The 27,002-nt window shown below is 52.5% G+C and overlaps 1 protein-coding gene across 1 annotated transcript in view; it reads left to right on the top strand.

Moving 5' to 3' along the window:
* Positions 1-27,002, top strand: part of ARAP1 (ArfGAP with RhoGAP domain, ankyrin repeat and PH domain 1) — a 136,586-nt gene that overhangs the window by 24,850 nt on the left and 84,734 nt on the right. The window contains exons 2-4 of the mRNA XM_054015922.1: positions 17,244-17,392; positions 23,584-23,654; positions 25,683-25,786. Coding sequence (XP_053871897.1) covers positions 17,244-17,392; positions 23,584-23,654; positions 25,683-25,786 — 324 coding nt within the window. The remainder of the gene's footprint in view (positions 1-17,243; positions 17,393-23,583; positions 23,655-25,682; positions 25,787-27,002) is intronic.

Below are 27,002 nucleotides of genomic sequence, written 5' to 3'. Positions count from 1 at the left end.
CAAGTGTTTTTCACTCCCCGTGATGGCTAGCGGTAGAATTCAGGGCATGGCTGAGGTCCAGCACCTGCACCTCGGAGGGATTCAGGGAGGCTTTTGAGAGAGGTGAGTTAATGACTGGTGCTAATGCTGCCGGTAATTGGACGTGGACTAAGGCGAGCTCCTTAGAACCTGGTCAGAGGGGGCCCACGCAGGGGACCTGAGGCGCCACAGGACACAGCTGGCTGACTTGTTGGCCTGAGCTGGGCTGGCCATGCCGCCTCCGCCTGGAGGGAGTATTATGGGTTGGAGGCGGGAAATAATCGATCTGGGGAAGCTGGACTGGGGAAAAAGCCCACCGGGTTGGGAGGAAGAGTCTGTAGGGGAGGGGAGAAGTGACTGAGAAGGAAGTGTCCCTTTCCCCGAGGAGACCTTGAGGATTTGGTGGTTCTAAGCCCCAGTCAGCTGTGATGTAGTATCCTGCTGTTTATGGAGTAGGGAGAAGATGAGCAATGGGCAAACCTCGGAGGGTTGGTTTGGCTTCTTCTCCAAGCCACTCTAAGAATCTGGCCCACAGAACAGCACCTTTCATCTGGGAGTACTTCACTAACCCTGTACAGCCAGCACCCTGGGAATGCAGCCGCCTCCAGGGTGGAGGGCAGCCGCTAACCAGCCCAGGCACAGTTCAGCAGTGGCTGGAAAAGGGAAGTTTTGGCCATGAGCAAGACACTAGCCAGGTGCCTGTGATTATGTTACCTTCGGGCGGCTGGCCCCAATGGCACAGAGTTACTCCGTTAGCTCCGGTGGAACAGGCTGGTACTTTCAGTGCTGAAAGCTCAGGACCATGGTGTGTGTATGCGTATGTGGCCATAGCTTGTTATGCAAGGATGCTGGGGCCAACCTCCTGGTCTTACGAAAGGTGCTCTGCATGTCCAGGCAGCACGGCCAGGAGCTCGGGTTGGAAAGTCCCCGCCTGTGGAAAGCTCCGTGGAATTCACCGCAGCCACCTCCCAGAGCTGAGGGCTGGACTGAGCCAGCCAGCCTTTTCAGCTGGGCTTCCACGGAGCGTGGGTATTTTAAACCTGATGCTTAACCAACTACGCCATCCCCCAGGCTTACCCCACTAAACCTTCCTTCCGGGCAGTGGCTGCAAAGTTCACAACAGAACTGGTGATGTTTTCCTCCCTCTGACCTCGGTGGCCTTCAGAGCAACTGCATCAGAAGAACTAGTCAGCCTGTACTGTGTTTAAAGGGACACTATCACAGAGCATAGACACAGCATCTCAATTGTCTGAGAACTGTTAGAGTCTAGTTAGGAATGCGGCCAGTACAGATAAATGCTTATCGTTGGTTTGTGATCCCAGTCTGCCAGGGCAGCTATGAAGAGGACAGGCCATTTTAAAAAAAAATCTGAGAAGTCCTTAAAATCACTTAGAATATAATGCTGAATAAAAATGACATTCCCTGCATTGCAGTTTACCAATTTCTGGATTAAAAGACCAGAGTTTGGAATTTCATCCCTATTAATCTCCTGGCAAAACACCACGGAACCACTTGGCACCAGCCAACTCCACCTCTATTAACAATGACCTGTGGGAAGGATATTATTTTAATTGGGTGTGTGGCCTTTGACATGGTGCGTTTACCAGGTGTTGTGTGAAACTCTTAAGTCTAGATCTAGTCTTTTAAGGCAGAAGTTGCCAAATGAAGATTTAAAAACTCATCAATGCTTGTCCCTTGCAAACTAAGGCTATGTCTGCAAACAGCCTGCAGAAGCGAGCCTCCCAGCCCGGCTTGTCAGACTCCGGCTTCCGGGGGTTGCAGTGGAGCTCTAAAAATACCTGTACAGACAGCGCCTTGAAGTTGCGGCGTTGCAGGCTAGGGTGGGGGGTAGGGTGACCAGATGTCCTGATTTTATAGGGACAGTCCCGGTTTTTGGGTGTTTTTCTTCTATAGGCTCCTATTACCTCCCACCCCCGTCCTGATTTTTCACATTTGCTGTCTGGTCACCCTAGTGGGGGTGATTTTTGTGAATCCTGCACGTGTGGTCTTGTAACGAAGCAAGAGTCACTCATTAGGATCCATTGTTTGCCGGGGTTAAAAACTCCTTCCCAGCCCTAGCCTGGTGCTCCGCTCCATTCTGCTTGTGGTGCTTGCTCTTCTTGAACCGAACAGGGGCCTGTCAACGGACATCAGCGCGTGTTGGATCTGGCCCCGGTGGCCAGGGCTGAAGTCCCGGTTCCGCTGAAGTCAGTGCGAGTTTTGCCGTTGATTCAGTGGGCCCAGGCGTTCACCCCAGATTTTCACAAGTGCTCAACACCTATAGTGACACTGATGGGCCGCCTGTCCCAAAATCCCAGGTTCCAGTGTGCGTCCAAAACCCGCTACCCAGTGTGCCTTCAATGTGCTGAGCGCTTCTGCTAATCTGGGGGTGCTGAGTTCGTTAAGAACAGGCTGTAATTAGCAGTGAAGCACTGCTGTAAATAAGCGACTAAACCTGTGTATCCTGGTAAGAAATCTTGGGGTTTGCCAGTTGAAAAAGAACAATACCAGGAGGGCAATAATAGCATTTGGTTTGAATTTACTAGGAGGGCATTGTGAATGTCCTTACTCGGTTGTCATTCAAGCAATTCGCCAGTGAAATTATCTCCTGAGTGAGAATCACCTATGAATTGAGTAAAAAAACTGTAGGCATTTGCCAGTGTTACTGACTTCTCCCAAGGTCAGAGTGTCTGTCCCCGCTGGTACACAGAAGGCAGAACTTACCTAATCGTGGGAAGAGGAAGGCAAAGCTAGAAATGATGATGTCTGCCTAGCCGCGGAGCAAATGGAAAGTGTGGTGTAAATTCCCCACTGGTGGGATCTTGTTTCTCCCTGTGTCAGGGCTTTGTGGAAGCGCATGGATCGTAGGCTGTTAGCAGGACAGGGGGATGGAGGCCTGCTGTTGAAATGACAGCCACCCTCAAGGAGATAAGGAAGTGGAGAAGTTCGTTTCTGATGAAAGAGGGAGTGAACGAGATAAGCCTGTATCGCAGCTAATGATGACTAAGGGAGAATGCCTCTGTAAATGCAGTTTTAGTTGGCAGTGTAGTTTGACAAACTCCATGGCAGCTGGCACTGCTGCACTTCACTGTGTAGACACTGCGGTGAGGCGTGCTTTGGAGACACAGGGACAGGGAGCAAGTAGGAATAGGAGGAGCAAAGGAAATTCTGTCTGAGCCTCAGGTATGCTTTGCACCAAGGCCTCCCTTAGGGGAGTGGCAGGAACCTCCTGACCTGAACTGGACAAAGGGCTGGAGAGCGCTCTTGCTGGAGTCCTGCTGCAGTAAAAGTTCCCAGAGCCTCCCACCGGAGTCTTTCAGCCTTAGCAGTCCTGCAGCTAAAGGCTGCGGCGCTGCAGATGAAGGCTAGGAGCTGTGGGGAGAAGGGAGGGACACTGGGCTAGGAGTCAGGAGACCTGGGGTCTATTCTCAGCTCTGCCATTGGCCTGCTGAGTGACCCTGGGCCAGTCATCTCCCTTCCCTGTGCCTCGGTTTCCTCTCCCACCCTTTGTCTTGTCTGTTTAGACCAGGGGCGGGCAAACTGTTTGGCCTGAGGGCCACATCGGGTTTCTGAAATTGTATGGAGGGCCTGTTAGGGGAGGTTGTGCCTCCCCAAACAGCCAGGCGTGGCCTGGCCCCCTGCCACCTATCCGACCCCCTCTGCTTCTCGCTCCCTGATGGCCCCCCCTGGACTCCTGCCCCATCCAACCCCCCCCCGATCCCTGTCCCTGACAGCCCCCCCCGGGACTCCTGCCCCATCCACCCATCCCTGTCCCCTGACCGTCTCCCGCCACCCCATCCAACCCCTTCTCTCATTCCTGACTGTGCCCCCGGGACCCCTGCCCCATCCAACCACCCCTTCTCCTTGACCACTCCCGGGAACCTCTGCTCCTGACTGCCCCCAACTGCCCCATCCAACCCCCCTTCCTTCCTGACTGCCCCTCGGGACTCCTGCCCTCATTCAACTCCCTTGTTTCCCGCCCTCTGACTGCCCTGACCCCTATCCACACCTCCGCCCCCTGACCACCACCTCAAACTCCCCTGCCATCTATCCAACCCCCTCTGCCCGCTCCCTGCCCCCTTACTGCGCTGCCTGGAGCACCGGTGGCTACAGCCGTGCTGCCCAGAGCACTGGGTCAGGCAGCCGCGCCGCCCGGCTGGAGCCAGTCACACCACCGCACAGCACAGAGCACCGGGTCAGGCAGCCGCGCCGCCCGGCTGGAGCCAGCCACACCACCGCACAGCACAGAGCACCGGGTCAGGCAGCCACGCAGCCCGGCTGGAGCCAGCCACGCCACCGCACAGCACAGAGCACCGGGTCAGGCCGCGGCTCTGGAGCTGCACTACCCGGCAAGAGGTCGCAGCTCCGCCGCCCAGAGCATTGCACCGGTGGCACAGTGAGCTGAGGCTGTGGGGGAAGGGGCTAGCTTCCCGGGCTAGGAGCTCAGGGGCCAGGCAGGAGGGTCCCGCAGGCCGGATGTGGCCCCCGGGCCGTAATTTGTCCACCTCTGGTTTAGACTGTGAGCTCTTTGGATCTCTTGCTATGTGTGTGTGTGTGTACTGAGCCCCACACAACAGGGTCCTGATCTCAGTTGGGGTCTCTAGGCGCCACTGTCGTGTAACTGAATGTAATAATGCTGCTGCAGTGGACCAATGTAGTACAGTGCACCAATGTACTACAGTGGACAGGCTGTAGTAGAGAGAGAGAGAGCCTGGAGCACTGGGCCTGGTGCGAGACCTGAGGCCGGAACCAGAGGCTGTGAACCAAAGTCAGGCCAAGTATCAAACAGATGTTCACAAGTTCACTGTCTGTCTGGTACATGAACTTGGCAAAGTTGTTGCTAGCATACTAGGCACTAGATATTTACCTAAATATATTCCGGCTAGTGCAGATACACCGCAGTCTAGTCCAAGCTAAGATGGTTTGACAAACAATGAACAGGGATGTTTTGACCAAGATATCAGGAACAAGGGGAGGTAACAAACAGGTGTAATGAAATACGGACAGTGGTGTGTAAGTTGTGTGTTCTAGTTGTTTGTCTCAGCCTATAAATATCTGGCCTTAACCCTTTGTGTGGCCGAGGGGACAGCAGAGACTCCTGCTGCTGCCTGAGCCCCTTCTTGCCATGGGGCACTCATGTCTTAGCGCACCTGTAACCACGGAGGGGGCAGGCATTCTAGGGCAATTAGCCTGGCTGAGTGCCTTTGTCACTGAACCGTGCCAGTGGTCATTCTTTATGAGACACAGCGAAGTCTGGTGAATGAGCAGGCTGCCTTATTTGCTGTTAATAATACTAACGTTGGGGCTCCAAGGACTGAGGCAATGACATTCCAGCCTTCAGCACTTGACAGCAGGGGGAGTACCACTGAGGTCTGCTGAACCAGCTATCTGCACAGAGCTGGACAGCACACGGAGAGAACCCACACATGCAAGCCAACTGGAACACAGTCCCACGCCGTTCTCTTGTGGCTCTCCTTTCTTTCCCCAGATGTAGGGCAGGGCAGTGAGCCTGGAGGGGAGGAACGTATGCATCCCTGTGGCCAGGCCCCACACCCGACGGGAAGGGGGCAGCCTCCAGGCCAGCCCAGAACTGCAAAAGCCATTTGAGCCTTATCCCGCTCCCAGTGAAATCCATGGATGGTTTGCTGGCTAGGGCTCATTATTCAGGCATCTAGGAATTCGTGACTGCCCTGTGAAAGCCCACGCAGCGCAGAGATCAGCAAAGCACCCAGTCATGTGTCTCATTCCTACACCTCAGTCCCTCCGGTCGGGGACCCAACAAGGAGAATAGAGGAGGCGTGGGAGGCTAGATCCTAAGGCAGGAGGAAATCCCCATCTCCTCAGCCCCCCGGGCAGCTCTGTTTGTGGAATCCCTGAGCTGCAGACTTCACTTCTTCTGTACTGCAGTCACAGCGGTGGGGGTTGATTGGTTATTGGGTGGAGTTAAGTGGCATGTGGCGTTTGTGTGTTTATTTTGATGTTAGCTGTTGTCTGTCCCAGCGCCCAGGGGCCCGAGGGATACCCTTCGTTAGTTTTACCTGCCAAGCACTTTGTTTCACCTGTAGCAGATGTGGGTGTTACAGACTCCTAGGGCCAGATTTTCCCCTATTTGCACCCCAAAAACAAGTGGCCAGATTTTCCTAAGAGCTCTGCATGTTGCGTGAACCCGGGGTGTGGAGCTCTTGTGAAATCCGGCCCATAAGGGGTCAGGGTGGGAGCGGCTGGAAGCTCAGCACTTGCAATCCTATCCCATTGAGCGGGACTGATCCCATTACACAGGGGTGTCTCCTAGGGATGGCCTGGGCCCTGGGCTGGGTTCTGAGCAGGTATGGAACAGGAGAGTGATTATTTCCTTTTAACCTTTAAATCTAATGCATCCAGTGGTCCAAGTGCCGGCCTGCGAGCCTGGCATTCCTCAGTTCGAATCAGACATTGGCGTGGACTTTCTCTGCACCTCTGGGCAAGCCACTTGATTGCCCCCTGGCCTCAGTTTCCCCCCAGTGTTAAAATGGGGATGATGGCGTTAGCAGGGGTATCGGGAGGGTTAGTTAGCTGGTGTTCATCTGGTGCTTTCAGGATGTGATGCTAAGATGATTCGTGGAGCGCCCCCGCTCTGCAACTGCCCCTGGCTGCACTCCTCCCTTTCCGTAAGGTTTCTCCTAACACCTAAACGGGAGAGTGGCTGCAGCTGGGAAGGGAAAGATACAGCAGAGGGGCTGGGGCTGAGAGCTTGTTTTCTCTTTAATGAGAGACTTGGTGTCCCTTTAGACCCATGTCATCGTGCCTAGACACTGACAGATGCCTTAGAAATGGGTATAATGCTAATGGAGCCTTACGGATGAGATATAAAATATGTCTATATAAAATACAACAAACCCCTGGCCTCCCAGCGCCTGCCCAGTTGTCGTTATGCTGCTTAGCACTAGCATGGATGCAGCGCCAGAGATAGAACCCAGATGTTCCTGCTCCAAAAGTCTAGGCCCCGACCACTTGAGCTAAAGGAGAATCCCCGTTAGCCATATAGGGCTATGGCACACAGTTGGGCAGTCCCGGTTCAGTCCCGCAAAGAAGGGTGGGGCGTACATACACCGTAGCCTGTCCAGTGCAGTCAGCTCTGCCTTTAACTCGCTGCTGGGCTTAGCATCCCCGGATTCACTAAGCCTCTGCCCTAAGCAGCAACGGGGTCCTGGTGGTGCAGAGAGCAGCTCTGTTGCTTTGGGGGTGAGGGGCTCTTTGCAGCGCTCATCCCGAACTGCAGGGCAGAGTGTCCACGGGACTCTGCTCTGCCCTGTGCACCAGCTGTCTTGCCAGTCTATGGATTTGTGTGGGCTTGTTTCCATAGAAACGGCTGCTGAGAAATGAGGTCACTCCGACCCAGAAAAAGAGAGAAACCTCCCCCAAACCTCCTTCCCCCAACCCCCGCACCAAGTAAACAGAGCTACTGTATGTGCTGACCCAGGTGTGAACCGGAGAGAGAGGCCCTGCGCCAAACCTCTGCACTGGACACCCCAGGACTCTGTGGCAGCTTGGATCTGGATCCACACCGGGTCAGGCCCATGTGTGTAGCCCTGACTGAAAGGTACTGGATGGCCCTTCTCACATCTGTCCCATCAGAGTTCCTACATACCCCACTGTCTGTTTGGGCATGTCGTTGCTATCCCAGCGCCTCTGAAATGCCCCAGACCAGTGAGCCCGAATGCTGAATCCAGACATCCCGAGTCCAGCCCATTGTTAAATGGAGTGAGGACATGAATGCTGGATGCAGAACCATAAGAGCAAAGGCCCCGGGCCTGGCTTGTAGGGCATCTTCCCTTCACAAGGTTCACAGACTAGGACTTTCTAAAGTGACTAATGATCTGGGATGTCCAACTCAGGACACCTTCAAAGGGCCCAATTCTCAGAAAGGGCTGAGCACCTGCCTTCTGGATCGTGCCCTGACAGAGGGAGGACTGAACCCTCTAGTTGCTTGCTAATTATTCCGACTGGTAAACACTTAAAAAGAGTGTGTCATGTCCCCATCTAATGCTTGGGCTACACAGAGGATAGCAGCCTACTATTGCTGCCAGCCAATGGAGTTATTCCTTTCATTCTTATGATAGACATTCATGATGTTCTCCCATGTTCCCTATTCTCGCTGTGGCCGCCGTGTAAACTGCAGGGCTTCAGGATTTCCATACAGCTGTTGGAACCCAGAAGCAATTAGCCAAATGGATTTATACTTCCTCCTCCTCCCCCTCATCTTCCTGGTAAATTATAGAACCTAAAAGTGACGGAAAAGGTCTGTTTAAGTCTAGTCCAAGAGTCTTCCATAGGTAGTGCTGCCCAACTTCCCTATATGAGACTTTGTTTTCAGTTGCTTATAACACTGCCAAACTTTAACCGTTCAGGCTGAAATTTTCTATGCTAGGTGTCTGCCCCAGGTTGAGTATAGTTGGGAAGTTTCAGCTAAAACGATTCAGCCATTTTGAAGAATGTTAGGGGGATATACGTTGTTTTGCCCTTGTTGAAAAAAATCCTCTTACGAACACTTTGTTGAGACGCTCTAGTGCCTCCGTGTTTTGGAACAGGGACTTGGAATGTGGCAGGGAGTTTGCCCTGGGGTCAGGGATGTGCCTTTTGCTGTTTCTCTGAAAATTCACCCAAATTTGGCCAAGTTTGCAAATGTTCGATAGAGACTTATCAGAGTGGTATTAAATTCCCCAAAGATTCCATCTGCACCGAACATGCTCCACCGTCCTCACAGCTCCTGCATGTGACTGGACGATGCGTGTGTCATCTGGCAGAATGACTGAGCATGCGCCAGTCTGTGGGCTGTAGAGGCTGAGCAGGACATGCCCTGGAGTTGCAGCTCCTGGATGCCAGTGTCTGCTGTGCCAGGCATGGGAACTGAGAGCCTCTCTCTCTGGTGTTCTCAATGCCCCTGCTGCTGTTCCCAGGCAGTGAGGAGGAGGAGGAGGAGGAGGAAACAGCCACACGGTATGCAGAGGGGTGAGAAATGAGGAGGAATGGGGGTTATGTGAGCCAGAGAGTGTCGAGGAGCAGAAGGGGAGCGGGACAGGAACTGATGGGGGCAGCAGAGGAGGTAGAGACAGGAACTAGCTAAGGGGATGGATGGGAGCAGAGGACAGTAGCTGAGGTGTGGGGTTTGGAGCAGAGGGTTACAAAGATAGGCTAGGCATACAGGGATAGAAGTGGTCTATAACCACTAGATCATACTCCCTTCCAGAACCTGGACTTGAACCCAGGAGTTCTGTCCTGAGTCTCCACTTTCCTCGGCTGTCAGCAAATAGCTATGAAACCCTCTTGTGAAATGAGTGTGTCTCACCCTACGTCTAGTGAGTGGTTCACACAGACAATAATAGCCTTCTACTGCTACCACTTATGGTGGCTCTAAAGGCCCAAACCCTGCTGATGTCCCAAGTTCTCAGTCAATCCGGCTCCATGTGATAGAATTTCTGTGTTTTCAGGTTTGTTTTTTAAAATTAGGAAATTACACCCAAAAAACGACATTAAAAGAAAGTTGAGGTTGCGAAGTCAAGCACTCAAAAATTAGAAAATGCCAGAATTAAGGTTGCCAATGTAAAATTAATTTGGCCCCCTTGTGCATATGCCAGAGGTCCCCAAACTGTGTGTGTGTGTGTGTGTGTGTGTGTAGGAACATTTGGGGGGGCTTGGCAGAGCCCAGGTCACCCCCCACGGGGTAGGGAGGGAGTGCCACCCAGCCCGCTCTGCTCCCAGCTCTGCTCTGGCCCCGCCCTCCGCCAAGGTCCCAGCTCTCCGCCTTGGCCCCTGACTGCGGCCCTGCAGCGGCTCCGCACCTGACCCTGGCCTTAGCCCCTGGCTGCGGCTCCATTCCTGGCCCTGCTCCTGGCCCCAGAGCCACCCCAAGTTGCAGCCACAGCTTTGGCCCCCTTACCCCTGTCAGCGTCCCCCTCTCCCCCGGAGCTGTGGCCCCGCTCCTGGCCCTGACTCTGGGGGCACACAGACTGGGTAAGGGGGGACACGACCCAGAAAAGTTTGGGGACCATTGACTTATTCATTGTGATATAGTCGTTAATGACACGATCACATCCTATTTTTTACACTGGACCCCAGCCTCATTCAGTGCACGGGATGCGTCTGCACTGGGGCTGAATCAGGGCTGTGTAGTGAAGGAGGCTGTTGTTTGTAGGATCCCTGCCTCACTCGGTGCAGAAGATTGAAGATGTCCAGTGAACGAGGCAGGGGCTGCCGAAAGAGAAAGGGTGGAAATTGAATGTTGCCCCGGAGAACTGGATTCTCGCTCTGCTTCTGTCAGAGCTCCTGCTTGATGCTGGGTAAATCACTTAAACCACAGTGCTCACAGTTGGCCACTAATTGTGTCTTCCTCATTTTCTGGCTTCCCAACCTAAGACACCAGGGAACAGATTTGCAGAAGCACTGAGCACTCACAGCTGCAACTCAGGTCGACAGGAACTGCGCTCTGGGCATAGAATGTGCCATAAAAACGCTAAGAGAGATGAGGTGTGTGAGAAAATATCTTTTATTGGACCAATTGTTGTTGGTGAGGACTCTGAAAAATCAGGGCCTACGTGTCTCAAATTAGTTGTCGCTGTTGATAATTGCAGCCTTAATCTCTCTGTGCCTCAGCTCCCCATCTATAAAATAGGTATAAGAATATCCCCTGCACAAAGAAAAATTCCTGAACGTTTGTGAAGCACTCAAACCACTCCGGGGAGAGCACCATAGAAACACCCAGCAGGAAATTAATAATTCTGTAGGCCATGCAGGATTTAGGTGGCATGTGGTAAATAAAGCCTGGGCCACGTATTGAATGAGAAGGATAAAAAGAAATGCTGAATAACTACTCCTTCGCTGAAGGAGGTGGCAGTCCTGTGGAAAAAATAGCGTGGGAGCATGTAAATAAAGACCATATCGTAATGCACAAGGGGGCTGAAATAAGGTTGCATGGGCAACTTTAATGCTGGTGTCTCATGACTTCTGAATGTTTGGCTTTGCAACCTGATTTTTGGATGTAATTAGTACTTACATTACAGTAGCACCTAGAGATGGCCTTGTGCTGCTAGGCTCGGTACACCCATGCTGAGAGACACTGCCTGCCCTGCTGAAGAGCTTACGGCAGAGGTGGGCAAACTATGGCCCGTGGGCACGTCCTGCCCAGCCCCTGAGCTTCCGGCCAGGGAGGCTAGCCCTCAGCCCCTCTCCCGCTGTCCCCCCTCTCCCACAGCCTCAGCTCGCTGCGCCGCCGGTGCAATGCCCTGGGCGGCGGGGCTGCGAGCTCTTGCCGGCCCTGACCCAGTGCTCTGTGCTGCGCGATGGTGTGGCTGGCTCCAGCCGGGCGGCAGGGCTGCCTGTCCTTGCTCTGGGGGGCGCATCTGTAGTGCTGCCAGCCACCAGTGCTCCAGGCAGCGTGGTAAGGGGGCAGGGAGGGGGGGCGGGGGGGTTGGATAGAGGGCAGGGGAGTTCGAGGTGGTGGTTAGGAAGGAGGGGGGGTTGGATGGGGCAGCAGGGGGCAGTCAGGGGCGGAGGGTCCGGGGGTGGTCAGGGAACAGGGAGAAGGGGTGGTTGAATGGGGGCAGGGGTCCTGGAGCGGGGAGTCAGGAATGAGAGGAGGGGTTGAATGGGGTGGCGGGGGGCAGTCAGGGGACAGGGAGCAGAGGGGGGTGGATAGGGCAGGGGTCCTGGGGCGGGCCGTCAGGGGACAGGGAACAGTGGGGGTTGGATGGGGCAGGAGTCCCGGGGGGGGGCATCAGGGGGCAAGAAGCAGGGGGGGTAGGATAGGGATCAGGGGCCGGGCTACGCCTGGCTGTTTGGGGAGGCACAGCCTCCCCTAACCAGCCCTCCATACGATTTCAGAAACCCAATGTGGCCCTCAGGCCAAAAATTTTGCCTGCCTCTGGTCTAAGTAGACAAGAGTGACAAAGGGTGGGAGAGGGAAGCATCATTAGCCCCACTTGACTGATGGGGCACTAGGCCCACAGAGGTTAAGTTGCTTGGCCAAGACCATCCAAAGAAACTGTATGAGTACTGGGAGTTGCACCTGGGTGTTCTAAACCCCAGGCCAGGGCCTTAACCACCAAGCCATCCTCCTTCCTGTGACATGTCATTATTGGCTTGTCCTTTAGGGCAGGCCCTGTGGGGTGCTAGACACTTTCCAGACATTTCCACATTCAGGGGGGGAGGGATAGCTCAGTGGTTTGAGCATTGGCCTGCTAAACCCAGGGTTGTGAGTTCAATCCTTGAGGGGGCCACTTGGGGATCTGGGGCAAAATCAGTACTTGGTCCTGCTAGTAAAGGCAGGGGGCTGGACTCGATGACCTTTCAAGGTCCCTTCCAGTTCTAGGAGATGGGATATCTCTATTATTATTATTATTTGGAAAAGGAGGAGTTCACAGGCACCGGGGCTTCTCCTGGGAGATATTCCACAGCCGTCTCCGGACTGGGAAGCTTTCCACAAAAACAAAGAAAATCAAACTCAGATCTCTTATTTTTGTGCCCGAGGAAACGTCCCCTCTTTCCTGTCCTTAGAAAATCTTTACCGTAAACATTCTGTGCATTGCCCATCTGGCGGTGCTTGTTTGGGAGGCGGGAAATACTGAGAAGTAGTAACACGGAGGCAGCTGTGGCTGAATTCTAGTTCCCAAGAGGTTCGGCGTTCAATGCAACCGAAGAGAAAGTTGCTGGGAAAGAGTGTCTCTGTGGAGCTTGTTGCAGGCACTCGGCCAGATTTTCGGAGATGCCGAGCACCTGTCATCCCAAATGACTTCAGCTTTGCTCTGTACCGCTGCAATTCAGGCCGCGGATGGGTCTGTCTTTCCACTATATATTTTTTGTTCATTAGCCCAAGAGAACCTAAATTGCTCACTACCAATCATAAATCATTGCCCTCATGTAGCAGCTTTCAGCTGAGAATCTCCAAATTAATTCTCCCCGCAAAGGGTGGGGAAATGGCACTGTCCATGTTTTGCAGATGGTGAAGAAGGAAGTACCTTTTCCCATAACACAAGAACCAGGGGTCATCCATTGAAATGAACAGGCAGCAGGTTTAAAACAAACCAAAGGAAGTATTTCTTCACACAACGCACAGTCAACCTGTGGAACTCATTGCCAGGGGATGTTGTGAAGGCCAAAACTATAACTGGGTTCAAAAAAGAACTAGATATGTTCTTGGAGGATAGGTCCATCAATGGCTATTAGCTAAGATGGTCAGGGATGAAAACCCTGTGCTCTGGGTGTCCCCAAGCCTCTGACTTCCAGATGTTGGGACAGGACGACAGGGGATGGCTCACTCGAAGTTGCCCTGCTCTGTTCATTCCCTCTGAAGCATCTGGCACCGGACACTGTCAAAAGAGAGGACATTGGCCTAGATCAGTGGTTCCCACACTGGGGTGCGTGAACCCCTGGGGGTTCGTGAAATGTTACAGGGGGTTCTTGGGAAAAAAATCCCTAATGGTGGACAGAGCTGTCCCTAGGAACTCTGGGCAGCATGTGGCCAGCAGCCTGGAGCCTCTGGACTTCCAAGAGCTAAGCAGATCAAAGCAAGCAGATCTATCACACTGAGGAGATTTAAACTTCAAGACTCCTTATAAGAAATGGAAAGGGAAGTGGATATTTTTTGCTGTTTTTAAAATGAAACAGGCAGCTAGTATTGTTTTTAAAATTATTATGAAGAACAAGTTTAAGCTTTGTTGTAACATGTGGTGTTGGCCTGGACTGCTCAAGATCTGAATGCTTGTGTAGGAGGAACTCTTTGAGTTGGCTTCTTAAATACCTTCATACTGTTTCACATCTGATACTCCTTGATGAAACATAGGAGCCTTGTCTTATAACAGGCTTATTCAAATTGATACAAGCTATGAAAGTGAGTTCTTGGAAGAGTGTTGCCATCTTAATAATGTAATAAAAACACTGTAATGATAAATAATTAATAATAAATAGTGTGTAATAAGCATATCATAAAAACAAATTTTATATTTCCAAGATCACTGCTTTTATCATTTATACTCAGGTAAAGGAGAAAATCCCTGGAAATAGACATTTTTAGGAGGGGGTTCGCGAGACTTGACATTTTAGTGAAAGGGGTTCACAGATTGTTAAAGTTTGGGAACCACTGGCCTAGATGTACCATGGGTCTGACCCAGCATGGCCATTCTGATGTTCTTATGTGGAAGCTGAGTCATGGGGAGAAGGAGGCCAACATTTTTGAGTTGGGTGCCTAAGAGTAGGCCCCTGAATCCATCTGTAGGCACCTAAGTATAAATGGCCTGTTTCTCAGAGGTGCTGGTGCCTGCCGTTCCTGCTGATTCCAGCGGGGAGTTGTTGGAGCCGAGCACTTCGGAAAATACAGCCACTGATGTAGGGACCAATCTATGGATTTGGATATCTGTCACTAGGCACCTGAGGATGAAAATGCTCCCATTCGTGGCTTGCCCGAAGTCCCACAGAATCAGGAAGAGATTCCTGACCCCTGAACTGTAGCCTCGTGGAAGGCCATGCTCCTGTTAAATGGAAGGCAGGAAGGGGAGGTTGCGTATTTGGGATGCCATTTTAAGAAGTTACTGTCTGGACCCAGCATTTACTTTTGCATCCCGTGGTGTCCTTCCTCCGACACAATGATGAAGCAGTGGCACATCTGTCCTGCCAGGGGGGCAATACCACACCAGGGTTAGTGTGCTCACCAAGCCAGGTAACTGAGAGGCAGGTAGGGATTCCCTGTGAATCTGGCTATGGCAGCTTATCCAAAATACCCATCAGCCTGCCCAAATCACTGCGCGGGGTCTAGCTTTCCACTGTTTGCTGTCTCACCGGTAACCATTTTCTGTCTAATTGCTCTTGGTGTAAACGCTGTTAGGACAAGGGGCTCTGTCTCCCTTAGAACTGGTGGGAAAATTTTCATCAAAACAGTTTTCTGTTGGGAAATGCCGTTTAGTCCAAACCAAATGGGGGGTGAAATCATACCAAATTTTGTTCCGAAAACAATTGGAAATAAAAGTTTCCACTTTTTTGGAATGAAAACTTTTGATTTTTGGTTAACATACAAAATGACTGTTTTGAAATGTACTTTATTTGATACAAAAATAAGTAAAAAAAAGGGTTAAAAACTGAAACATAACATTGAGAATTTATCATAGCAAAACATTTCAATTGACCCCAAACCAATTTTTTCCCCCCCAGAATTTCATTTTGCAAAAAATTTGGGAATTTTGGCTTTCTGTCTTGATTCATGGCACAATTTTTCAAAATCTCGATTTTTGTATGTGTGTGAGAGAGAGAGAGAGAAAGAGAGAGAGAGAGAAGTCCACTTTTTAACCAGCTGTGGTCTCCTCCAGCAGCTCCACCATTGGTGGTGAGCAGAGGGGTCTCGGGTGCTTGTTGACACAATAGTTGTGTATATTTTTGCGCGGTGCATACCCAGCTCAGATGGGGAGTGGGCAGTGCAGGGTGGGGTTTGTGTCAGTACTGAATGACATGCTCTGCTCCAGGAAGAGCCCTGGAACATTTCAGGATTGCATATGAGACTGAATATGAGAGCTAAGGTAGGAAGCGGCTACAGGACCTCTCATGACAGAGTGACCGGCCTAGTGGATGAGGGTGGAGCAGTAGATGTGATATATCTAGATTTTAGCAAGGCCTTTGACATAGTCCCACATGACATTCTCATGGGCAAACTAGAGAAATACGGTCTAGGTTAAATTACTAAAAGGTGAGTGCACACCTGGATGAAAGACCATATTCACAGAGTAGTTATCAATGATTTGCGAGGGTGTATCTGCGGGTGGGGGAGGTCACACAGAGGTCTGTCCTGGGTCCAGTGCAATTCAATATGTTCATTAATGACATGGTAATGGAGTGGAGAGGAAGCTTGTAAAATTTGCATATGATACCAAGCTGGGAGAGGTTGCCAGCACTTGAGAGGACAAGGTTAGAATTCAAAATGACCTTGAACATTAGAGAATTGGTCTGAAATCAAAAAGATGAAATTCAATAAAGACACATGCAAAGTACCTCACCTAGGAAGGAAAAATCAAACGCATAATTACAAACTGGGGCATAACTGGGTAGGAGGTAGGCCTGCTGAAAAGGATCCGGGGGCTATCATGAATCAGAAATTGAATGTGAGTCGATAATGTGATGCAGTTACAAAAAGGGCTAAAATCATTCTGGGGTGAATTAACAGGTTTATTGTATGTAAGACACAGAAGGTAATTGTCCTGCTGTACTTGGCCCTGGAAAGACGTGGACAAATTGGAGAGAGCCCAGAGGAGAGCAACAAAAACGATCAAAGGTTTAGAGAACCTGATCTAGGAAGAAAGGTTAAAAATCTGGGCATGTTTAGCCTTGAGAAAAGAAGACTGAGGGGCGACCTGAGAACAGTCTTCAGATCTGTTATGGGCTGTTCTAAAGAGGACAGTGATCCATTGTTCTCTGTGTCCACTGAAGGTAGGACAAGAAGTAATGGGCTTAATCTGCAGCAAAGGAGATTTAGGTCAGAAATCAGGGAAATCTTTCTAACTCACAGGCTAGTTAAGCTCTGGAACGGGCTTCCAAGGGAGGTTGCGGAATCCCCGTCACTGGAGGTTTTTAAGACCAGGCTGGACAAACCCGTCAGGGCTGGTCTAGGTTTGCTTGGCCCTGCCTCAGCGCTGGGAGAGAGACTTGAAGACCTCTCGAAGTCCCTCCATTTCTGCGGTAGGACAGCAGGTCAGGTGAACGGGAAGTGCGGATGGCGGTGGCACCTGGTTCTGGGCAGCGCCTTACCCACACTGTAGCGTTCATGCTGTTGGAGGGCTTTGTTTGAAGGGCACTTGGTGGTTGTCCGTCATCGGTGGGGGTGGTTTTTGATGGTGGTTAGCGGTGGGGACAGAGACAATCCCAGCTGTCTACAATTTGGCTGTTAAATATTCTTTTTCCTTGAGGTGCATTGGAAGTCTGTGCCGGGAGGTGACCCGTGGTGACCTCCTGGTGATGCCTCCATGGTCTGCTAAGCCCACCTGAGCGCTTGGCTCTTGCACAACGCAAAGGCCCTGATTCTAATCCCCGTGATCCCAGTGCAAATCCAGTGTCGCTCCTTCCACGTCAGTGGAGTGAGTCCGAGTGTCCGCTGGCATCAATGAGATCAGGATCTGGCCCTCGATTTTTAAGGCAGCCATGCAGGGAAGGGAAGGACGGGGATTCGGGGAAGGCTTGTGTCCGCGTTAACGTGGGATCTTTCTTTTTCTTTGCAGCTTTCCTGATAGAGAGGAATGCCAAGCCCCTGAGCTGGTGCCTATTGTCCCACCCCCTCTGCCTCCTGTCCCTCCCCCTCTGAAACCACAACAAGAGAGCCCCCCGGAACTGCCTTCCAGACCAGTCGATCTCCTCCTGCCAGAGTTCGGTGAGTGTGTGTCAGGGTTAAGCCGCCCCTTCTTGAGCTTTGCATTAGTGCAATGAACTGGGCTTCCCTAAACAACCTGTCCCTCCGTCCGTCCATCCCACTTGTTGCAGCACCATCCCAGTTTTGCCTGGGTTGACCCTAGGGATTTTCACGGGTTGCAAGATCAGGTTTTGGGTGCCAGGAATCCCGACCACGTCACGGGACTCGACAATGGCTCTTACACCACGTAGCAATGGTTCTGAAACAGGCCTGTCCAGTCGCCACGTGGTGATCCTCTCCTAGCATCTCTCAGTGCAGCACCAGGGTTTAGTTGGCCTAAAATCACGCGGAGGTTTTTATCCCAGGGGATAGGCTTAAAAGAGGCCAGCAAAACGACGTGTCGTCAGGAGAGCAGATGAGAGGAAAGGGAGTCATTTTTATTGAGTATCATCTGCTAAATTATTCCAGAGCATCCAGCAATTGGATTCAACTTTGCTGTCTGTCTGAGCCTTAAGCATTGCTCCTCACAGCTTCCTTCAGGGGCTTCTGTGACCCAAGAACCAGTTAGTGCCGACTGTTGGAGGGGCACAGAGGGGCTGCTGAGAGTTACAGGAATCTCCTGGTCTGGCCTGTATGTTCTAGTTCAGGTGTAGGCAACCTATGGCACACGTGCTGAAGGCGGCACGCGAGCTGATTTTCAGTGGCACTCACACTGCCCGGGTCCTGGCCACCGGTTCAGGGGCCTCTGCATTTTAATTTAATTTTAAATGAAGCTTCTTAAATATTTTAAAAACCTTATTTACTTTACATACAACAATAGTTTAGTTATATATTATAGACTTATAGAAAGAGACCTTCTAAAAACGTTCAAATGTATTACTGGCACACAAAACCTTAAATTAGAGTGATTAAATGAAGACTCGGCACACCACTTCTGAAAGTCAAGTATCAGAGGGGTAGCCGTGTTAGTCTGGATCTGTAAAAAGCGACAAGGAGTCCTGTGGCACCTTATAGACTAACAGACGTATTGGAGCATAAGCTTTCGTGGGTGAATACCCATGCGTCTGATGAAGTGGGTATTTACCCATGAAAGCTTATGCTTCAGTACTTCTGTTAGCCTATAAGGTGCCACAGGACTCCTTGTCACTTCTGAAAGGTTGCTGACCCCGTTCTAGGTCCACAAAGAATGTCATGACATCTCAGATAAAAGCTGGGGTCACCCTGGTCATCAGTGTCACGGAGAAATGCCAGTAAGGATGTTATGCAAAGAGTTAGGCATCTATACTGAAAATTGTGTTCCTAAGGTCTGTGCCTGGGGACAGGTCACCTGCAAAGGTGAAAAGCAGGTTTTCTGTCAGGGAAGAAATGTTTATCTATCCAGTTCTTTATGTGCAAATTCAGTATTGTGTCGTTCACAATGGGTCTGCTGCTGCCGGTCTGAACCAAATGCTAGTGAAGGATTGTAAAAACTTCAGAGAGAGACAAGTAATAGGAAAAAGTAAACAGGGGTGGGGGTGTGGGGTGTGGGGGTGGATCCTATCTTAAAGTGCACATCAGATGTTTGCTCCAGTATATTTGGGGAACAAAGAAGACACCTTGTCATCCTTCACCTAGGAAGTAAACAGCCAGCGAGTTGGCTTTATGAAAGAGGAAGTCTCAGCTAAACTTGACTGAAAATGCTGGAGAAAACTGTGGTTGAGAAACGCTTCTTTAGACAGGAGGGTAACCTGTTTGTTAAGATTAGTTTCTAGAAAACGTGTCATGGTTTTGTTTGAGACGAAACAATTTGTTTCCACTGTCCTTACTCACAATCCCTTGAATCTCTGAATAAATGTATTCTTGTTTTCACTCTGCATCTAGCTCAGGGCTGTGGTGTGGAGCAAAGAGCTGGTCCCGGGTTGAATCTGACTAGCTGGCATGTCCTGTTCCTTTGGGAACAGCCGGCCTGGCAGCTCTGTGAGTGTCCAGTGAGAAGGGGCTGGGCACTGCAGGGAACGCTCCGACGCCGCGGGTGTTGGCGTGGGCCATTCGTTGCCCGGTTCAGAGAGGGCGAGGCCTGCGGGGGCCTGGCAGGCAGGGCTTGTGCTGCCAGAGGCTGGTGGTTTCAGGGAGCTGATTCATCGCAGGCACAGACGAGGTGCCTTCGCACTACGGGCAAGTGGTGGTGAGGTGCCTCACATCCCTGGGTACCCCGGCGGAGCGGCACAGATACATTAGACTAGGATTGCGGAGCAATTTTCATCCGCAGCCACTGAGCAAAGCTGGATGAGATAGACAAGCCTGGGGACCAATCAGCAAGAGACATTGACAGCTTTGCTGCTGCCTTGCATACCTGCCATACAGGGCTGCCCTATAGACCAGGGTTAGGCCCACAGGTAGCCTGAGCAGAGGGAAAGCTGGAGTGGGAACCAGCAGCAAAGGGGTTAAATCTCAAAGTAAAGGGGAAGAAATACTGCTCATGTCTAGAGCACGGGACTAGAACTCAGGACTCCTGGGTTCTATTCCCTGCTGTGCCACTGACTCACTATGTGGCCTTGGGCAACTCTCTCAACTTATCTGGGCCTCCGTTTTCTCCTACGTAAAACGGGGGTTGTGATACTTCTCTTCCTTAGTTCATTAAGCCGAATGAGGCCTAATTAGTTAAACTCTCTGCGAATTAGTTAGGGTTACCATATTGAACAAATAAAAAAAGAGGACCCTCCACGGGGCCCTGGCCCCGCCCATTTCCCCACCCCAGCCCCACCCCAACTCCGCCCCTTCCCCGCCCTAACTCCGCCTCCTCCTCCCTCCCACTCCCAGCCACGCGAAAAGGGCTGCCCGAGCGCTACCGGCTTCACGGTTTGCCGGGCAGCCCCCAGACCCTGCGCCCCCAGCCGGCACTTCCCCAGCGCAGCTGGAGCCCGGGAGGGGAAGCGCCCAGCCGGGGGCGCAGGGTCTGGAGGCTGCCCGGCAAACCGTGAAGCTGGTAGCGCTTGGACTTCGGGCAGCCCCTATGCCTCCGGACCCTGCGCCCCCGGCTGGGCCCTTCCCCTCCTGGGCTCCGGCGGTGCAGGGTCTGGAGGCATGGGGGCTGCCCAAAGTCCGTAGCGCTCGGCTCTTAAACAGAGCCGAAGAGTCGGGAGGAGCAGAGCCGCCGCGGCCGGAGGCTCTGCTCCTCCCCTGACTCTTCGGCTCTGTTTAAGAGCCGAGCTGCCCGAGCGCTACCGGCTTCGGGCAGCCCCCTTGCCTCCGGACCCTGTGCCGCCGGAGCCCGGGAGGAGAAGTGCCCGGCCCATAGCGCTCGGGCAGCTTGGCTCTTAAACAGAGCCGAAGAATCGGGGAGGAGCAGAGCAGCCGCGGGAGGGGAAGTGCCCGGACGGCATTTTCCCGGACATGTTCGGCTTTTTGGCAATTCCCCCCGGACGGGGGTTTGACTGCCAAAAAGCCGGACATGTCCGGGAAAAAACGGACGTATGGTAACCCTAGAATTAGTTAAATTCTATAGTATCATTAAACTCACAGGCCTACCTCGCACCAGCTATGTAGCGTTACGGGTATGCCGGAGGCAGTTTAGCTTTTACTGCTTTGGAAACCCTCTGGCACTCGAGAGGAGACAGGCCTCAGCTGTGGGGCCTAGAACGGGGTTTCTTTATTGAGGCTGCTGGACACACCCAGGTCTTATGGCTCCCTTTGGCTCCCAGCCTGACAGACGGAGGCGACGCTGCCCCGTGTGGCTGCACAGGCTCTCCCTACATCCTGGCCTGAGGTTAGCAGTCCTGGAAGCAATGGCTCAGAATGCTGCATGCTGCAGAGGAAATATGGCCCCCGCTGTTACTGGGTACCGGTGCCTCTTCTGCGTTGCCGAAGGAACGACGATGGAGGAAACTGGTCGTAGTTCTCTCCTGAAACCTGGTGTCCCAACAAACTCCTGCCCCAGGCGAAGAGGCAGCTGTTTCTCTGTGTGCATATAAAGTCACGGAGACATTCCATTTCCATATCACTTGTCACCCCGGAGTGCTTTCTAGTCTGCCTGTACTGGGATCGCTCACCAAGCACTGAAATGCAGCCACCTCTGGGGTGGGAAGCATCAGCCTCTCTGCAATAGCTGTGTGGGTAGCAGCGTAGGATAGCCACATGAATATGTACCTAGGGCCCCGGGCAGGATTGTGCCTGGGTGACTAGCCTGTGCCAGCAGCCATGCCCCAGCGGCTACCCTGCTGTATTTATCTCTGTCAAAGCTGCAGTCACCCCTCGCATTGCTCCGTAGACTCACCTGAGGAGGGGTAATTAAGGGGGAGTCCTCCTATGAAACCGCACGGGAGGCTGGAGCCACTGCATGCTGTGGAATTTGGCACGTGCGCCCCAGCTCGTGCAAAGACAGCCACAAGCTCTTTCAGACTGCGGGTGGTCAGGGCCTTGTTTTTACAGCTCTTTTGTTCGAATGCTCGAGTCTAAATAGTGCTTCCTCCTTTGGGTGTTCCAAAAAGAAATAAATCAGGGGGCTATCTCCCAGCCTCGAGTATCCCAAGGTCCCAGGAGAAACTCTCCTCCTTCAGAGGCTGGGGTACAGGGAGACACAAGGCCTGGCTGTTTTCCCGAGGGACAGATTTGATACTGTAATAACCTCATATGTAGTTAGCTTGGCCAGAAAGCAGCCACACCTGCCTCTGGAATCCGGATGAGCACATAGCAGTGTTTAATGCTGGCAATTAGCACCCTGGTTCCTATAGCTCTTGTTCTTTATAAAGGTTAAATAAATGGCCCATTTTGTTTGTCTCCCCTGGCTCTTACCTCCCTCCTGTTTCTGAATGGAGCCTTTGATTCATTGCATTGGACGATTCGTGCTGGCACTCAGGGGCTGCAGCCACTTGCGATTTCTCCCTGCAGCGCCAGCCCTGTCTTCAATGCTCCATCAAACACTAGCTCAGCATATTAGCAAAGAAAAAACTCCTTTCAAAATCACTCTAGAAACCCAAACTCCTCTGGAGAAAAACAAAAAAAAAGGAACCAACAGGATGTACCACTACCCTTTCTCGTGGTCTCGTCCGTCTATAACCTTGCCTCCATGACGGCTGTCTGTCATTCCTTCGCTGTGCTATGTCTAATTTAGGCTTCAATCCTGCAGTCCTCAGACAAAATGCCCACCGATTTCAGGTTCAGGCTCTTAGGAGAGGGATTCAAATGATGTATTAATGGGAGTGTCGGACGTAAGACACAGGAGGTCAATCTACTTGGCACTGGTGAGGCTCCAGCTGGAAAACTGTGTCCAGTTCTGGGTGCCACACTCTAGGGAGGATGAAGACAAACTGGAGAGAGTGCAGAGGAGAGCAACAAAAATGATCAAAGGTTTAGAAAACCTGAGCTGAGGAAAGGTTAAAAATACTGGGCAAGTTTCGTTTTGAGAAAAGAAAACTGAGGGGGACCTGAGAACAGTCTTCAAATCTGTTAAGGGCTGTTCTAAAGAGATGGGGATCAATTGTTCTCCATGCCCACTGAAGGTAGGACAAGAAGCAATGGGCTTAATTTGCAGGAAGGGAGATTTAAGTCAGATATTAGGAAAAACTTTCTCACAGGATAGTTAAGTTCTGGAACAGGCTTCCAAAGGAGGTTGTAGAATCCGCTCACTGGCAGTTTTAAGACCAGGCTGGAGAAACCTCTGTCAGGGCTGGTCTAGGTTTGCTTGGCCCTGCCTCAGCGCAGGGGGCTGGAAATGATAACCTCTCAAAGGTCCCTCCAGCCCGACACTTCTGTGACCTTGGGATGTGTAAAGCCCCTGGATGCTGTGGGAATCAGAGGGGAAACGAGCAAGGCGCTCCCAGACAGCAAAGAGCAGAGAGTGCTGCATGACAGCTGTTGCAGAGTGTGACCTCCAGAAGCCATTCACAGAAAGCCTTTTCCCAGCCCTAGTGTCGTTCATGGAAGGGTCTCGGCGTGCTTGACAAAATTAGCCTCATTTTACAGATGGGGAAATTGAGGCACAGAGAGGAGAAGTGACATGGGCAGGGTCACCCAGGGGGTCTCTAGCAGAGCCCAAACCACCTGAATCCCACCCCGGTGCCCTCCCCCCAGACAATGTTGCCTCTTGCTGTGAGAGCTGTGTTGCTGCCTGGCTGGGTGCAGGAGCAGGCACAAGAAAGTGGTTGACAGGAGCACAGCAATCTCGGGGTGCATGCTCCCCAAACCCCCTTTAGAATGAACAATGTTTCTCAGCCTCCCTTTGTGTCTCTTCACAGATGACTCTGACTATGAAGAACCCCCGTGGGAGGAGGAATTGGCAGCTACCGCAGGAGAAATGAGTGACAAGGTTGGCTCATAATACAGCGCAGTGTCCGGGCTTTTTGGCTCTCTCAGCGGGTCGGTCTGTCTGTCCTGTCTTCCATTTTAAAAGACAAGAAGAGAGAAAATAGCCCCAATGTTGTTTGGAAAGGAGGGGTGGGGTGGAAAAATCAGATGATCCCATTAACTTCATACCATGGCATTCATTCCAAAGGACCAGAGAGTGTCCAGGGCTTGGACGCTCACTGCTGAAATGCAACCAAGTCTGGCGTGGAACGCAGCAGTTGTTAACAGCACACAGCAACACTGCACAATGCTTTAGGGCAGGAAGCGAAGAAGAACACTGCATCTAATTGAAACTGTAGGGGGAGTTGAGGGAGGCAGAACATTGTTACCCAGTTTTTCTGTGGTACAGGGGATAATACCTGTCTAACACTCCTGCCACTGACTGGGTGAGTTAGGACTTGAAGGGGCTTGGGTTGCTGTTGGGACATGAGAGCAGAAATGCTGCTTTCGGGGGCGACCCTAGAGACCATGAGGCCCAGCTCTACCTTTGACTGGCCACAGCTGATTCATAGAGACACGTTTCAATTCTGTCTGTTCTAATGCCAGCCCCAGAGGCTCTTGAGTTGCAAATCAGAGGCAGTGCTGAGGGGTGCCAGGCTCCCAGAGCCGGTGACAGTGAGAGGAGCCTAAAAGCCCCTGAGGATCTGGGCCTAGGTTCCTGAATAAATGCACCCTTGATTCAGTGTGAGCTGCCTCTGGTGTAGTGATCATCAGTTTGTGGTGGTGGGGTGTGGGCATTTGTGCTGAGGGGGCTGCTTGTGTGCGTCTGTGTCTGTGTCTGTGTCTCCGTCAGAGAGGAAATGCAGAACTTTTCACCAAAGCCCAACACAGCAATTTTGACAGCCAACCCCTGTCTCCGGCTGCACTTCCCTGTACTGTGAGGGCGGTGCATGCTCTTCTGAGGCTGGGGAGAGGCGTGGGGCGGGCAGAAGAGCTAGGACGTTGGAGTGGGGCCATCAGTTACAGGCACTGGCCTTTCCTCTCCAGGGGCTTGGGTTCAGGAATCATGTGCTGTGAGTTTGGTCTCCAGCTAGACCCATCACCGCCTGTAATCACAGTCTAGCACGACTGGCCTTCTCTGTCTGAGAGAGGTCCAGGGCCGGAATAGCAGGGGGCGCTGCAAGTTGGGATTGGTGAGTATTGGCAAAGCTGGGTGGGGACCCAGGACTGGCATAGCAGAGGGGCTGCAGGTCAGGAGTGAGGGGCATCCGGAGAGCTGGATGGGAGAAGCTTGTACATCCTCTGCCTCTACCAGGCCTGGCTTTTTCTTAGCCCCAAATTCACACCAATGAAGGAAGTAAATCTGAGTCACTCCCGGAGGCGACGTGTGAACCCCTGGCATGCACTGTCTCTCCCTCTGAGTGGATCCTGGCCGCGCTGAGGACGTTCCCCACGTTGTGTGTCTGAGGAGCTGGCTGGGAGGGGCGTGTCCGTGCAAATGTGCCGGGGTGGGGTGGGGTTTGTGCTCACAATAGCCCCGTCTCCTCCCTGTCCCTCCCCCTTTGAGCTTGGTAGTCCCCCAGAGGACTCAGCCTAACCCATCAGCCGGACCTCTGGCGTTTCCCAGTTTCTCTTTACTGCTCTGCTCTGATACGTGGTGTGTCTACACTGCCATTGCGGGGCGTGAGCGCAGCGCGTGTAGACGTACCTGAGCTCACGTTACTCTAGCCAGCTCACGTAGCAATGGCAGTGACGCCGCGGCAACGCAGGCTTCGGCGTGGGCGCACAAGCCCGCTTGGAGGAACCCAGGGTAATGACACAGGCGGCGGATCGGTGCTGCAGTTGGGACCCGAGTTAGCGAGGTGCTCATGCAAGCGCAGGTCTGTCTGCATGAGCTGCAATGTGGGCAGAGCATGCAGGGGTGCGGGACTGCTTCATCCCGGCCAGCCCTGCTGACAGCAGGGAACTAGAAACAGGAAGGGCTGCTCCACGTCACCCTCCCTGTCTCTGTGTCTGCTCCGCATCACCCTCCCTGTCTCTGTCTCTGCAGGACGATGCCGAGACCATGAGAGGGCGGCTGCGCTCGGAGCGAGTCAACAGCCTGTTCAGCGAGGACGAGCTCATTGAAGACTATTACGACCAGCCGGCTGCCAAGTAGGGACCCCTCCTCTTGCTCCTACTCCCCCCCGCGTGCATGTGTTTTCCCCCCTGCTGTGGTGAATGATGGAGCCAGCGCGGGACCGGTCAGGTGGCTGACAGCAGCCTCCGAAGGGAGGCAGTGCCGAGCATTACACATGCAGGCCCTAGGAGATCTAGCCTGGGCCGGCAGATCCTTGGCTACTTAAAAGCACCTCGTTTCTCACGCGAGCTTGTTATACGCATTACTTTGGGCCAGATGCCGCTCTAAATCCGGAGCCACCCCTCTGAAGGGAGTGGCGCGACTCTGGATTTACCCTGGCATCGCTGAGAGCAGGATCTGGCCCTTTGCATTTGATTTTACTCAAAGGACCCGGCCTGGCTTCGGCCTGTCCTAGCACAGGGATCGCCACGGCGTCCGCCGCTGTGCAGGCCTCTGCAGACTCCCCTAACCCTGAGCAGCTCAGAGCCAGTCACCCTCCCCTCTCCACACAACCCTCCCTCCCAGGCAGGCTCAGGCCACTGGCTGCCCATTCAGCAGACCTGACCAGAGGGGCAGCAGAAGCCCTGGCTGGTGTTCGAAGGGAGCCTCCCTGCTCCCTGAAACCTGCAAACAGCTAAGTGCTGCCTGCTGTGTGCTGTTCTCTTGTCCTGCCTCCCTTCCCAGGCCTGGCCCGGGGGGACTAGAAAACTGGAGAGGCCTGGATGGTCGGGCTGCCTCCTTGTGGAGTCCCTGTAGTATGTGGCCTGCAGCAGAGAGGTAGGGGCGAGGATTGGGCTCTGCCTAGGGTGACCAGACAGCAACTGTAAAAAATCAAGATGGGGGTGGGGGGTAATAGGAGCCTATATAAGAAAAAGCCTCTAAAATCGGGACTGTCCTTATAAAATCGGGACATCTGGTCACCCTAGCTCGGCCTGTGGGGGTGCTGGGCACTGCAGGAGAAGGGGAGGGTACGCAAGCCTCTGGTGATGGTGAGAGGAGATTGAGTGTAGGAGCCCTGGGAGCAGACGGGAGCCAGAAGGAGGGGGAGGGGGAAGCCTGTTGCAGCATGGATCTTTTCTAGAGGTGTCTCTTCTAGTACTGAGACCAGCCAAGAGAGACCAAAACAGCTTGCTTGTCCTTGCTACCGAACTTGTTAGCTCTCCTGTTCTCTTTAATTTGGTTCCATTTAATTCACTTTGGAAGTGAATTCAGCTAAACCGAATTAAAGTCACTTTAAATCAGAGTAAGAGC

This window comes from Malaclemys terrapin, chromosome 1, assembly GCF_027887155.1.
Source record: "Malaclemys terrapin pileata isolate rMalTer1 chromosome 1, rMalTer1.hap1, whole genome shotgun sequence".
NCBI classification, from domain to species: Eukaryota; Metazoa; Chordata; order Testudines; family Emydidae; genus Malaclemys; species Malaclemys terrapin.
This window is presented reverse-complemented; position numbering and strand designations above follow the sequence as displayed.